Here is a 14,982-nt window from a genome sequence, read left to right as displayed (position 1 = left end):
CGTGGACTCCAAGTTGCCTTGTTCTAGTCATCACTGTTATCTCTGCTCCTTTATTTGGTCTGTGTGTGTACCAATTCAAGACCCTCCTTTAGGGTTAAGATTGCTTTATTAATGTACCTTTGTGCATTGTTCTTCTGGTTACAAATCGAATTGCTTTATATAAATGAACAGAACACAAGATTTTTTTTTTGAGTCATCTACCCAGTCAACTTAGCGGCGATTTCCACACTTGAGAGTGAAAGGCAGGAAATATTAGGTTTGAGGTACCCTATCTGCCTTTGAGGTGGGCTTTTCTGGTGGCTCAGATGGTAAAGAATTTGCCTGCAATGTAGGAGATCCAGGTTTGATCCCTGGGTTGGGAAGATCCCCCGGAGAAGGGAATGGCTGCCCACTCTAATAGTCTTCCCTGGAGAACCTCATAGATGAAGGAACCTGGTGGGATAGAGTCCATGGGGTCACAAAGAGTTGGACATGACTGAGTGACTAAGCACATCTGCCTCTGGGGTACAGATGAGTACCGCAATGAATGAGTAGGCAGGGTTCTGACCCCTCACTTATTTCAATCAGAAGAGTTATAAAGCAGGAGGTCTTTAGTCCCATCTTTCACCTCAGGAGTCACCTGTTTGCAGCCTTGAGGTATTATTTTTCTGCAGGTTGTTAGCCTACCCTAAGAAAAAGAGCTGATCTTCTGAAGAACTGCCACTTCCTTGATCCATGACTCTCATCTCACAAAAGTGAAACATGCGGCTAACAGCTACAGGCTATTTAAGACACATATGTGGTTGCTTCCTAGATCATTCCGCTGTTATGTCTGTGATATATCCATTATTTCCTTTTTTCTATTACCAGAGTCTCACAAAACTTCCTTAGCTGCTCAAAACCTGCTACATGGTGAGGAGGCAAAGAAAATGTTCACATTTCACATGGATGTCAAACTTAATGGCGTAGCCTCAGGGATCAGAGTGATCTGAGTTAAGATCCTATTCTGGTATTCTCTAGCATTAGCAAGACCATGGGCAAATCAGTGAGCTCCTCTCTTTCTCAACACCCTTTCTCTGCAAAACACAAACCCCTGCAGTCCTAACAATCAGCAGATGATTTGCTTTTGGAGGGTTAAATCCCATAATGTGTGTGAAGCACTTAGCCCCGTGCCTGGCCACCTGGTAAAGAGTTCATGGAATGGAAGCTATTACTGTCACTACAAGCGGAGATATAAATGCTAAAATGTCTTCCTAAGAAAGCTGATTCTAAATTATAACATGAACACTTCTACTGCTTTCTCTGGCCATCTCGCTCTTCCTGATCCTTGAGGGCGTCTGTAGAGAAACCTGCTATAAATTGTGTAGGGGTCGAGCGGCTTCTTGGCAATATGTTTTGCAGTGACAAATATTGATTTATTAATAATATAGGCTGTAACCACAGGTAGAAAATAGGACAAAAGGAGAATGGAATGACTACAGTGATCACCTTTCCTGGACAGAGACCCAGAATATTGACCTTGTCATGTAACTCTCCTCGTCATGTTACAGTTTAACAGAATCTTGATAAATAATCAAATTCCCTCCTTCACTTCATAAGTGGGAAACTGAGGTCCCCATGTGAGAGACAGAACCAGGGCTAAATTCTATACAATAGTCTATATATTTGATTATGAAACTTTTCAAAAATCACAAATGCAGAAAGACTAGAATCACAAATTTTTATGCTCATCACCTATCTTCAATAATTATCAACCCATTGCCTCTGTTGAAAAGCCAGATTTCCATCTGAGTCTGGGTTGGGAAGATCCCCTGGACAAAGAAATGGAAACTCACTGCAGTATTCTTGCCTGGGAAATCCCATGGACAGAGGAGCTTGGTGGGCTACAGTCAGTCCATGGGGTCACAAACATTTGGGACAACTTAATGACTAAACATCAACAACAAGACCTTATTTTCTTTGGAATCCTAACTCTATAATTATAGTCACTAAAATCCCCCTGCAATGCAGGAGATGCAGGTTTGACCCCTGGATTGGGAAGATCCCCTGGAGGAGTAAGTGGGAACCCACTTCAGTGTTCTTGCCTGGAAATCCCATGGACAGAGGAGCATGGTGGGCTACAGTCCACGGGGTCACAATGAGTTGGACACGATTGACGCGACTTAGCATGCACACTCAAGCTGGTATGATTTATCCTCCTTCACAGAGCTCTTCAGCAATAGTATCTTACCGAGCAACTCCCGGGCAAAGGACCAGAAAGAGGACATGGCCTGACAGACAAAGGCAGGCTGTCAATAAATGTCTAAACTGTAGAAAATCTGCCCAGGTTATTTTCACAACAGTCTGGAAAACACAGACTTATTATGAAAGGCACTGCTCCTTTAAATTGCTCACTGATCCCACCCAGATCTTGCACCCTGGCCAAGTGCCTAGCCACTCTTGCTTTAATTTAGTCTAAAAAACATGAGTAAAGAATTACAAAAGATCTAAAGGGAAAGACAATTCTTATTTCCCACCGAACAGAACAATATCAAATAGTCAGCTCCATCCTCAGCAATGGTCCTTGCTGTTGGCACTTGCTTAACCAGTCTCTAATTCCTGGTTGATAAACTTTATAAGGTAAGACATGACTGTTTTGTTTTAATCACTCGAAACGAGTTCAGACATCTAAGAACTGTGGAAGACTAAACAGTTTACGTATTTTTTATGTGAAGAAAGCTTATCAGATTTTTTTATCCTTTGTTATTACTTTAATTATATTATCAGGGAAATAATTGTTAAAATGTAGAAAAATGTAAATTTTAAAGCTATTTTAAAATTGATTTTTAATTTATAGCCTACTGTGTAGCATTGTTATACTGTTAATATCTTTTGGGACATCTTTTTCTTAATTTGGACACATTTTTATAACTTAGTAGTCATTGCAGAATGCTTTAGAACATGGTAAGTTTAGCGATTTGGATAAAGTATCCGATCACTTTATCTTCATGGCAAAACAAATGAGATGCAAACATTGTGAATAAAATTAGTAAACTTTGCTGAAAGATAATGTTATTTCCAAAAAGTCATAAAATATAAGTTCTCTTGGATTTATTGATCCTGATATTTACCCCAAATAAATTTCACACAAAAAAGCCAAAACTATGGCATTTGATTAAAGGTAACAGTTGTTTCTGCATTTATGAAATGCAAACTGTAGTAAGCACAGAGGTTTATATTTCCTTTATTTAACTAATGACTCTTTTCCCCTGAAACCTATTTTGCTTGTATATAACATCTAAATGAAAGAAAGGTGGGAAGTATTAAAAACTGAGGCAAAATAAAGCATGACAAAAGGGATCCAAAATGAGTGGGCTCTTAAGATATTAAACTAATAAGAGATTTCAGGATGATAGTAGAACTGAGAAACTAGAGAAAGTGTAAGGGTGTCCTCTGGCTAATATCGGAAAGAAACAGCATGACTTTGGTTTCAGAGAACTAGATAGAAAATGTTAGAACAAATAGTAGTAAAGTATGAGATATTGTGATTATTGCTAACGAATCAGGTGTGTTAGGGAACATTATATATATATAAGGCTTCAGTTATGAATTCATAATTACACGTCAACAAACTGTCTGAGCAAGTGCCTAGTGTAGGGGAAAGATATCTATTTAAAGCCAGCATTTCCGAAGCCCAAAATGAGGCCTGCAAATAAGAGAAATAGTGGTTTTCATCTCAGGATCCTGCATGGGAATCTCCTTCTTTAGGTTTTTGAAGAGCTGTCTTGATCTATAAGCTACAAGCTTGTAAAATCTCTCTTGTTCTCAATGAAATTAAATTTTCAGTCTCTTGTTTCCAGAACTTCTGAGAACTTCTTTAAGTACAAGGGTCAACAAAAGAAAGAAGTCATATGTGATACCAGGGACATGATGTTATACATCTTCCCCCTCTGAAAATTTAACAGCAGCTGCGTTTTGCTACACAGCTTTGAATGTGAAAATGTGAAAGTGTTAGTCGCTCAGTCATGTCTGACTCTGAGATCCCATGGACTGTAGCTCATCAGGCTCCGCTGTCTGTGGGATTCTCCAGGCAAGAATGCAGACGTGGGTAGCCATTCTCTTCTCCAGGTGATCTTCCCGATGCACGGATTGAACCGGGGTCTCCTGCATTGCAGGCAGATTCTTTACCATTTGAGCTGCCAGGGAAGTCCCTTTTAATACCTGCTACTGCCAAGTCACTTCAGTCGTGTCCGACTCTGTGCAACCCCATAAAAGGCAGCCCACCAGGCTCCCCCGTCCCTGGGATTCTCCAGGCAAAAACACTGGAGTGGGTTGCCATTTCCTTCTCCAATGCATGAAAGTGAAAAGTGAAAGTGAAGTCGCTGAGTCGTATCCAACTCTTAGCGACTCCATGGACTGCAGCCTTCCAGGCTCCTCTGTCCATAGGATTTTCCAGGCAAGAGTACTGGAGTGGGGTGCCATTAGTTTTAGTTGTCTCCAAATCTTAGCATACCGGGTCTGAAGAGCAGTTAACATTTAGTCAATTGCATTTGAGGCAAATGCCAAGAGATATGGGGCTTCCCTGGTGGCTCAGACAGTACAGAATCTGCCTGCAATACAGGACACATGATTTTGACCCCTGGGTTAGGAAGATCCCCTGGAGAAGGGAATGTCGACCCACTCCAATATTCTTGCCTGGAGAATTCCATGGGCAGAGGAGCCTGGTGGGCTACAGTCCATGAGGTCACAAAGAGCTGGACATGACTGAGCGACTCAGCACACACAGCACACACACTTGGTCATACTGATACAAAGTCAGCTTAGGAAGCTTCCTGCTAATCGAGGCTATTTGAGAAGCAGACTATGGCATGGAGCTCTCCACTGATTCATCCCCAGTCCGATAGCTTTGCTTCTCACTGGGGCTTCTCCATCTGGCATGTATGAAGAAATCAGTCTCCCATCTCATTCCTTACTGCCTTAGCATGTATTTCTGACTCCCCCCCCCCAACACCCCCACCCCGTTGAGAGTCTGGAAAAAATCATGCTCATGGTTTCCCAGATTATCATTCCCTGAAGGCAAGGTGCCAAAGAAGGAAAGCATGATTCTTTTCCCAGAACTTCTAAAGTCTATACACTTCAAGCTGGCAAGCATTTCCAAACCATGCAAAAGATGGGGTTCAAAATAAGCTTTCTTACTTCCATTCTCAGGTACATTGAGCTAGCCACACGTGAGTCTTCTTTTGCCAGGGAAGTCTGTGGCTTTTAAAGGCATTCGGTACATAGCTGGGCTTACTGAGCACTGAAAATTGCTGAGGATTTAAATACAGGATCATATTTTAATCTACCCAGGAAAATAGTTTTACAGGGCCTTTCAGAGGGGATTGCTTCCTGATTTCAAGTCCTATATCTGTCCACTAGTTCTTCCAGCTAACACTTGGCAAATTTGTTTCCCTTTTTTTTTTTTTTTTCGCTCTTACACTCTTTTGACTGACTGGATATGCAGCTGTAGGACAGCTTGAAACTCCAGCGGAGATGAAGTTAACAAAGTAAATGTAGAAAATGGGGTTCTGTGGAAATAGAAGGGCAATTCAATTTTTGACGACCTCCGAACTCCCTGAAATCGTGCATGTAATATTAAGACTGAAATCGTGGTGGCTCTCTACAACCCTGCAAAAATATTGGCATGGTCGGGAGTTATAATGAAAATGGGTAAAACAACCTTGCAGCAATCTGATACTACCTTGGAGAATGTGGATATGTCAAACAGACCCTGTGATTGAAACACAGTCATCATATAGAGTGGGACTGAAATGTTTTTAAATAGCTCTCCCTATAATAAAGCTGCTCCCCATAATATAATGGGAAATTCAGACTACTTGGATGTAATTCTTTGAATATACAAAAATATTCATTGCTAGAAATTTGGTTGTGTCGCCATGGTTTATTTAGATTAGAAACTTTAAAAATCTCCATGTGGATAATTCTCCATAAATACGAATGAAAAACCCTTTTGTCTTTCCACATGCTAGCTTTCAATTTTACGGGCTTGAAATTAAAAATAGTAAACTCTATATCTTATTAAAGTATTTATAACTGATTTTTTAAATTAAAGGTGCTACACGGCGGATGAATTTTCACCATCTATCATAATGTGGAACAAACATTTTGTCCTCTGTCTCCTGCTTTTGCCAGCTTTTATGAGTCAAGCAATATATGGACAAAGAAAGAAAGGCTCAAAGGCCAATTTACTTGCAAGGAAAAATCTCCAGGGTAAAAAAAATGTTTTATCTTTGTTAGTTTTAGTTTCTTAAAACCCTAATATGAATTTTTCCAAATAGCACTTGGTATAAACACCAAACCACATATTTATGTATATGTGTGATATTCTATTTTGATATGATCATAAGGCACCTTACATACTTACAGAGCATACTTCTATGGGTACTTACAGAGCATACTTGAATGGGCACAACAGAGAATGCCACTCGCATAGATAAAGAAACTGAGCCCCAGAAGGCGAAGTGGCATGCTTGAGGCTGCAGGCAAATTAACTGGCAAGTCACAGAGCTAGGATTCAACCTTCAGTTCTATTAGGTTTCTTTGTCCCTCAGCACTGCTGCAATGCGATGCGTCCAGTCATTTTCTCCCTTGATTTAAAAAATATCAAAAAAAAAAAAAATTTGTACCCAAACAAGATGAGGCCTCACCAATATGTTACACAATCTGATAGTGAGGCAGAGTATTATTTACTTCTAGACAACTTTGCCTAGTGTTTGGTGAATTTTTAACTACCATGTACTTTCTTTTCCTCTCACTTTAAGTAAGTTTTACCCTGGGAAGATGCTCAGAATATATGGTATTTTCTTTGCTTTTGATTTGCATTATTTTAGAAGAGGAAAAGAATTTGAAGACTTGGAAAAAGATTTAGTTATTTACTATGTCAGCCCAATCTCTAAGGTGCCTCTCTTTTTCACCTCCTTCTCCTCTTGGAAATCAGCTATTCAGACCACATGCCTCAGGGCTTTCTTTATGCAAAGCTGTTTTACAAGTGGGGACAAGGACGCTGCCTAACCTATTTCCTCTATTTCAGACTCCATGTGCTTCATAGATCTTGTCTTTATCGTGGACAGCTCTGAAAGTTCCAAAATTTTTCTCTTTGACAAACAAAAAGATTTTGTGGGTAGCTTGAGTGACAAGATATTTCAGTTGACCCCAGTTGGCTCCTTGAAATATGACATCAAATTGGCAGCCCTTCAGTTCAGCAGCTCTGTCCAAATTGATCCACCTTTTTCCTCCTGGAAGGATCTACAGACTTTTAAACAGAGGGTCAAGTCTATGAATTTCATTGGGCAAGGTACTTTCTCTTATTACGCCATTGCCAATGCAACGAGGCTACTTAAGAGAGAAGGGCGTAAGGATGGTGTGAAAGTGGCTGTGCTAATGACTGATGGCATTGACCATCCAAAGAATCCAGATGTTCAAAGTATTTCTGAAGATGCCAGAACTGCAGGAATATTATTTATCACCATTGGACTTTCTACTGTAGTCAACGAAACCAAACTGCGCTTGATATCTGGGGATTTACCCAGTGTACCCATCCTCCTGTTGAATGATTCAACTCTTGTCGACAAAATTCAGGATCGCCTGGTAGGTACCTAATGTGTTGATTTTATATATATTTCTTATTATAATGCTGATAATTTGTTCACAAATTCTGAAAGGATAATAGGTCAAAAAGATGAAAGGGAAAAAAAATCTACCTTTGAAATGGAAAGAAGAATCTTTCTGATGTGTCTCTATATTCTTGACAGTTTGCACCATGTAAACTGGGGAGGTACCAGGCTAATTTTCTGTAAATGCATTCCTAACTTTTCTATCAGCTGATGCTGAAGATTTTGGAAGGATTCACTTCCCGTCATCCATCTGGGACTCCTGTTTGTGCATCGTGGGCTCAGGGAACACTGCTGACTTGCATTTGACTTGTGGTCAAATTGCAATCTGCCATATTTGTCTTAAGTTCTTTTTTTCCTGTTCCACTTGTGTAGATATTTTTTGACCCTTTGTCTTACCATTTGCCATATTATGCTCAAGTGAAGGTCACACACTTCCATTTTGAAAATTTATCTCCTTGCTTCTTAGGTGTTAACAAGGTCATCTAATTTTAAGTCACAATTGGCGGTATCACTGCTTTTCTTTATTGATTGTAAGGACCCTTCCTCGCTGCTAGGGAAAACACAAGCCAAAGCAATCAAAACAAAATTCCTCTTCACCACATTTCTCAAGGAGGAACTCCTGGAGATGAGGCCATTGCTTTGTTAAGAGTCAAAAATTAATTTTCTTAAAAATGCTGATTTAAAAAAAATTCTTGATAGGAGGGCTAGGCTCATGCGTCCTTTAGGTCCTGAGTACTTCATATGGCTCTTTGCTATAGGTTAAAAAAACCTCAGGCCCTCTTTCAGAGATTGTCTTGCTCCTTTTGTCCCTTCTCTCAATTCTTTTTCCCAACATTACTTTGATTTTGTTACTCTCAGGTGCTTTTAGCACGAGAAGCTGAGTTTTTCGTGCCTAAATCACAGTGATTATGTCTTGAGTGCTGTGTATTAGGCATTGCTCTGAGTGCTTTATAGATTTTATTTTATTCAATGTTTACAACAACCTTATGATGTAGGTACTTTTATTATCTCCATTTTATAGTTGAAAATTTAAGGCCAGGCAAAGACCCCAGAGTCTGCGTGCTTGACCCTTTAAAGTTACACTGGGAGAGAAGAGAGTAATTTTTTTTTAAGGTTTTCTCAAGCAAAAATTCCTTGAAACAGTTAAGAAACATCCCTCCTCCAAAATCTACTGCTGTATTTGGCCTTTTGAAACTCGGGCATTAAGGGAAGACGAGGGGGCAGTTCTGCCTAGACCTCGGACTATGGGCTCAGTCCCAGGTACCTGGGGTGAATGCTTACGTGAGCATCTCTTCTGCAGGAAAATGAACGTGCAGGGGGGTCAGGCTAACTGCCTAGCCCTGCTTCCACCTAATTTGAGTCCTCACCACTGAATGGGACAGAAGTTCCCAGCATGTGCAGGAAAGAACCCTGGGGTTGTGATAATGAGTCACCTGCTGCTGCCTGGGGAAGACCCAGGACAGGCAGCTCCTTGTTTGGCCAGCTGTGACAGCTCAGGAGGTTCCTACTCCCTCCAGACATGCCCTGGCTAAGAACTCCTGCCCAGCTGAGAGCGCAGGCTCTTGGCAGTACATCCTAAGCCAAACTGTTTCTGGGGAAACCGAAAAATGACCAAGCATCCTAACGACTCTGCTCTTCCGTAGCATCCTCTGGTTTCGGCTTGTTTGTTCAGATGGAAGCTCTGAGAACAAGCCATTTCTTAGAAGGAGGTGCTGCTTTCCAAACAAATTGCAGGATCCAAACAGCTCATGGGGGTTTTTAAAGAGATATATACTAAGTATCAATGTTTCAAATGGCCACTGTCTAGGAAGCAAAACTGGACTTTTGCTCAGACTATTCGAAAAAGTCCTTACCTAATCTGTTTCTATTACATCTGTAGTTCAATTTTTTAAACTTTTTATTTTGAAATAATCATGAACTTGACTTAAAAAAATGTTACTTATATATTAAGTGCAAAACTTCATCTACTTTAAGTGCAAAATTCCGTGAGTTTTTCTAGATGTATTCGCCCATGAAACCACCAACACAAATAGGATACGGAACGTTTCCATCATCTCTAAAAGTTTCCTTATGCCTCTTTGCAATACATGCATCCCTTGTTCCTGGGGTACTACTGACCTGACTTGTCAACCTAAATTAGTGTCCATCTTCTAGAATCTTATATAAACAAGCTCACATCATGTGTCAGGTTCATACTCCCAGTGTAATGATTCTGAAATTCATCTGGGTGGTTTTTTGTATTGTCAGTTTATTCTTTCCATTGCAGAGTAGACTTTAGCTGAATTTATGGACAGGAGTATACACAGTGAATAGATTTTGCAGGAGCCCAGACAAATCAAGGAATCACTGCATGTTCCTTGGCGCCTCTATCAGGGAGTACCATGTAAGAACCCCTGAAAACAATGGTTCTAAATTACCCAAGAGAGACCTGATGACTCCAAGAAGAAAATATTCATGTTTCTGTTTTATTATGATTTACAGAACAGTACTGAACCCTAGAGAAACACATTCAAACCAACCTTCTGGATATATTACTTGGTTCTTTAAAACAGCATGAGGGAGTATGTGGATATTAAAAAAATTGTTTATTACCTCTGACATTAAACTTTTTAAAAAGTCTTTATGGGAATAACAGTTGTAACAAATTGGTCTCTTTATTTGGAGAGTACTAAGAAAAACATTAATTTAGTGCATCTTCTCCCTCACAGAGCAAGAAGGGATCAACTTCAGCATTTCTGTATCATCTTTAGAATCCTAGGCTTCACTGATTTATTAGGATGGTCCACTTCCTGGTTTTCCAAGGCCTCCTCTGTTTAGAGCCTTATTTCTGTTCTCCGAGATTTGATAATGGCTCTTCTTCTGCTATATCAAGTTGCAAATATTACTTTTGCCGTGGGATTTGTAATCATTGCCTACTAAGTTCTGTATTCTCACCCCACTTGCTGTCATGCTGGTAACTTTGGCAGCTTCCTCACATTTCCTCTGTTCCCTTCTGAGAGCATTGACCTCATGGTCACTCACAAAATTGGCAATTCCAGTCTAGATTTCTTTTTCCCCACGTATCTACCATCATAAAACTCTGACTCTGTTAGTAAAATGCCCCTCCTTCTTGCTCGGATGAGGTCCTTTCTCTATTTATACTATTTCATTTAAAGCACAGTATCCACCTAGACTTTCACTGAACACGCCCTTCCCTCTGGCTTTGACCACGTTTTCCCAACTGTTCTCCACATGGCCTGCCTCTCTGCTTAAGCAAAATGCCTTACTACTCTCCAAGCCTCCAGCTCTGTCCACTTTTTAAAAATGTCCCTCCTCAGTGCTTCCTTTGTCTGATTGCCCACATTGGTCTTTATGCCTTTTATCCTTATCAACTTTGACATATAGAACAACATTCCACTAATGAGTTGGTCCTTTGCATTCCTTTATTCAAAATCATCCAGAAGGCCAACCATTTCCAAACAACCATCCTATTCCTCTTTCTCTGCCCGCCAAGTCTAGGCTCTCCTTCCCACGCAGCTTGCTGTGCGGTATTCTCTATCACTGGGATTTATGGACTACAAGTGTCCTTAGGCAATGCAGCTTTGTTCTTGCTTGAAACAGTCTTATTTATTGTGCGGTTTGGATCCATTTTTGTTTCCACGGAAATATAAATTCAAGCAAACAGAAAAGCCAGTGGGTTCCAAAAATAATTCGTTGCATTGTTATGGCTTTTAAGGCTCATGGCACATACATTTAAAGGTAATGTGGCAAAACAGAAATTGAATTTTCAAAGGAAAAGCTAAAAAAGTGTAAAATTACACATCTGCCGCACTAACGGCTAAATTCATGAGTTGAAAATCTATAAGGACATTGCTTAGTATAAAAAGGTGATAAAGGGACACAACTTTGAATTTTTCTTTATTTCAGTAGCTATTTTACAATCTGACTGGAATTATTACTTGCTTTACTGCCTCTCTTTCAGAATTCTTTTCCTTCTCTTCCTCTCAGAGAAAACCAAGTTTCTGGTGTATATTTTCAATATTTTCACAATTTGGATCCTGTTCTAGGCATTCATCTTCAACCAACTTTTTAGGAAATTTATCTATTAAAATATATAAATTCAATACATTGATTTTCCATTATTGATGGATATTTTACTTCAAAATTTTCACTATTAAAAAACAATGAGTGCTGAACTATATAAGAATTTCTCTAGGGTGTGTCTGGAAAGTATGTCAGGATCACAGGTGGAAGCCAGGACTTGTCCTGGGCAGCCTAGAGATAAAGTATATAAATTTCAACTTTCTAGGCACAGCCAAATATTCTGGAGAGGGTAATGCTGTTTTACACTAAAATTGTCAGTTTAGCTGAGTTTCCATTGTCCACATCACCTACTAGTTCTGAAAGACACAAGTATCCCATCTGCTTTCAGCCTGGGTTTACTTTGCCTAGTAATTTAAAATCACTGGGGTAGGGCAAGAGAACAACAGCATAGTTGAGATGCTGATTTTGGTAGATACGGAATGTGGCCAGAGTTGGACCGCTCCCGAGACCACGGGGTCAAGCGTCTTAGTTTTATAGGCATGGAAAATGAACTGCAGGGATTATATGACTTGCCCACGGTCAGGGGCCTAGACAATGGTGGAAACAGGATGAAAATCCTAGATGACACTTAATTCCTAGTCTAAATTTTTCTCTGATTAAATCACCAGAACTACTTAAAGCATGTTGCTATATCTTCTCTAAACAATTCATCTGTATCAAAACAAACATAGAGTAAAAACAAAACTAAAAGGATGCAGAGTCTTCTGTAAAGGTACAGCTCTGACTTATCTTTAGCTTCCTCATTACATTCTTTATTTTTAACAACTTACAACAAATATTGTAATGCTTTTTGCTTCCATTTTCTATTTTATCATGTGTGATCTACCCCTCAGATTCAGGCATAAGGCGTTAATTTGACACATAAATTCTACCTTCAGAGAGTAATAATTCTATCTGCAAACATAGCTTGTGTCCACTGACTCAGACATGAACTTCAGTATACTTTTCGGGTAATAATACCCCGCTGAACTGGAGTGGAGTAGTGAGGCCTAAAGGTCTGACAAAAACCATGTTGCGAATTTCTCTAAACTTATGAATTGAAAGCAGTTTTGAAAAATATTCTGGCTAATTCATCTCTGTGTGGTTAAGTAGGAAATAGTGCTGAGCTTGGTCAGGTAGCTCAGCCCAAGAGTGTGACCTTGGGCAAGTCACAGCACTGTGTCTCAAATTTCTTTATGACAGAAGGAGCCACTGGACCACACTGACTTCTAAGGCTCATTAATAGTTCATGAAGTTATCACCCTAAAATTAATGTTCTAATGCTAAACAAGGAATGCACATCTGTATAGGGATAAAATAGCTTCCCTGATAGCTCAGATGGTAAAGAATCCACCTGCAATGCAGGACAACCCCATTCAACTCCTGGGTCGGGAAGATCCCTGGAGAAGGGATAGGCTACACACTCCAGTATTCTCAGTCTTCCCTCGTGGCTTAGATGTTAAAGAATCTGATCCGCTTGCAATGCGGGAGACCTGGATTCGATCCCTGGGTTGGGAAGATCCCCTGGAGGAGGGCATGGCAACCTACTCCAGTATTCTTACCTGGAGAAACCCCATGTACAGAGGAGCCTGGTGGGCTACAGTCCTTGGGGGTTGTAAAGAGTTGGACACGACTAAACGACTAAGCATAGCACAGCACATAGGGATAGAAAAATAGAGAAGAGAAAATACACAATTACATGCTGCTGCTGCTGCTGCTAAGTCGATCAGTTGTGTCCAACTCTGTGCAACCCCATAGACGACAGCCCACCAGGCTCCGCCGTCCCTGGGATTCTCCAGGCAAGAACATTGGAGTGGGTTGCCATTTCTTTCTCCAATGCATGAAAATCAAAAGTGAAAGTGAGGTCGCTCAGTCGTGTCCGACTCTTCGCGACCCCATGGACTGTAGCCTACCAGGCTTTTCCGTCGATGGGATATTCCAGGCAAGAGTACTGGAGTGGGATGCCATTGCCTTCTCCAACACAATTACATAAGTCTTTGTAAATAAAAGAAAGAAAATTCTCATTATGGCTGATTGAGCTTGTAGCCAAACTATGGAGATTTTAGAGCTGATAAAAAGGAACAAGAGAGAAAACATGGGATGCAATAGGATGAAGTTTCCAGAAAAAAATATTTTTAATGTTAGTATCTTTCATGTCTTCTATTAGTATATGGCTCAGAGTGCTCCTTGGGTGGTTGGCTGGGACTTTACTGCTTTTATAAGATTAAAAAGGCTCACTTGCTATTCTTCTTGGAAATTGCATATCCCATTGGGAATAATTAAGGCTAATAAGAAGCTGGAAGCAGAATCATGAATTGAGTTAATGTTTCATTCTTTTTTCCCTCCTAGGATATCTTATTTGAAAAGAAGGTAAGCACCACATGCTTTGATTACTATGAATTACTCTAAAACGCTCACATAATCAAATCAGCATTATCATTCACATTAGAAGGTAAGGTGTGACTAAATAAAAACCCTTACTTTTAAAAAATGAGCTGCTCTATTTTGAGGCAGCCACTTAATTTCTTTTATGTTGCCATATCCATTGCAGGTTGGAAATTTTAGAAAAAGTAGGAAATATTTAAATGATTTTAGAGAGTGGTTTTAGGAATCAGTGATAATGCACATGAAACAGTTTTGCTTCCTTTGATATTGCTTCCTTCATCCTAACTGGGTCTCAATACCCACTGCTTATGTGGGTCCTCCACTCTAGTATGCCTTGAGTTGGCCAGGATGAAGTAGTGTTCCTGGCTAATGGACAGGGCTCAGAGTCACCCCTGCTGCCTGATGACTGACTAAGCTCATTCTCCTCCCTGATGGTGCCCACCAGATCAATTGGTGAAGGAAGCTGGCCAATATTGGTTGGACAGTACTCAGCACAATTGATGACCATCAGCTTGCTGAGGACTGCTGTACTGGACGTATGTTTCTGGGTAGAGGGTTTAGAACATCTGAACTTCGTTCAAGAAATTGCTTCTTTAACATGAGGACACTTATAAGTAGTATCACATAAAATACTTCGGAGCCAACCAAAGCTTGTAGAGAACCATGCTTCACTGAATCATACATGGTCAGATACATCACTATTTTATGTGCCATTTAGAGAGATTTTTAAAAAGCTCTCTGCCACTTAAAATATGATACAGTGCCTTCTTGTGAGTCACAACTTTTAATTTTGTACTTGAGGCAAGAGTCCTTTTAGATGTACTTAGATATAGATTTTTAAATCCGGTATCACTTTTGCGCATACTTAAGAGAGAAAATATAAGCAAACAAAATTGGTTATTTC

General features: G+C 40.0%; 1 protein-coding gene across 1 annotated transcript in view; it reads left to right on the top strand.

Moving 5' to 3' along the window:
• Nucleotides 1–2,414: 2,414 nt before the first annotated feature.
• The window catches only part of COL28A1 (collagen type XXVIII alpha 1 chain), a 190,627-nt gene continuing 178,059 nt past the window's right edge, over nt 2,415–14,982 (top strand). The window contains 4 exon segments of the mRNA XM_069587501.1: nt 2,415–2,598; nt 6,071–6,228; nt 7,049–7,605; nt 14,043–14,063. Of these exon segments, the coding sequence (XP_069443602.1) occupies nt 6,108–6,228; nt 7,049–7,605; nt 14,043–14,063 (699 nt within the window). The 5' untranslated portion in view covers nt 2,415–2,598; nt 6,071–6,107.

The sequence above is a fragment of the Ovis canadensis genome, chromosome 4 (genome assembly GCF_042477335.2).
Source record: "Ovis canadensis isolate MfBH-ARS-UI-01 breed Bighorn chromosome 4, ARS-UI_OviCan_v2, whole genome shotgun sequence".
NCBI classification, from domain to species: domain Eukaryota; kingdom Metazoa; phylum Chordata; class Mammalia; order Artiodactyla; family Bovidae; genus Ovis; species Ovis canadensis.
This window is presented reverse-complemented; position numbering and strand designations above follow the sequence as displayed.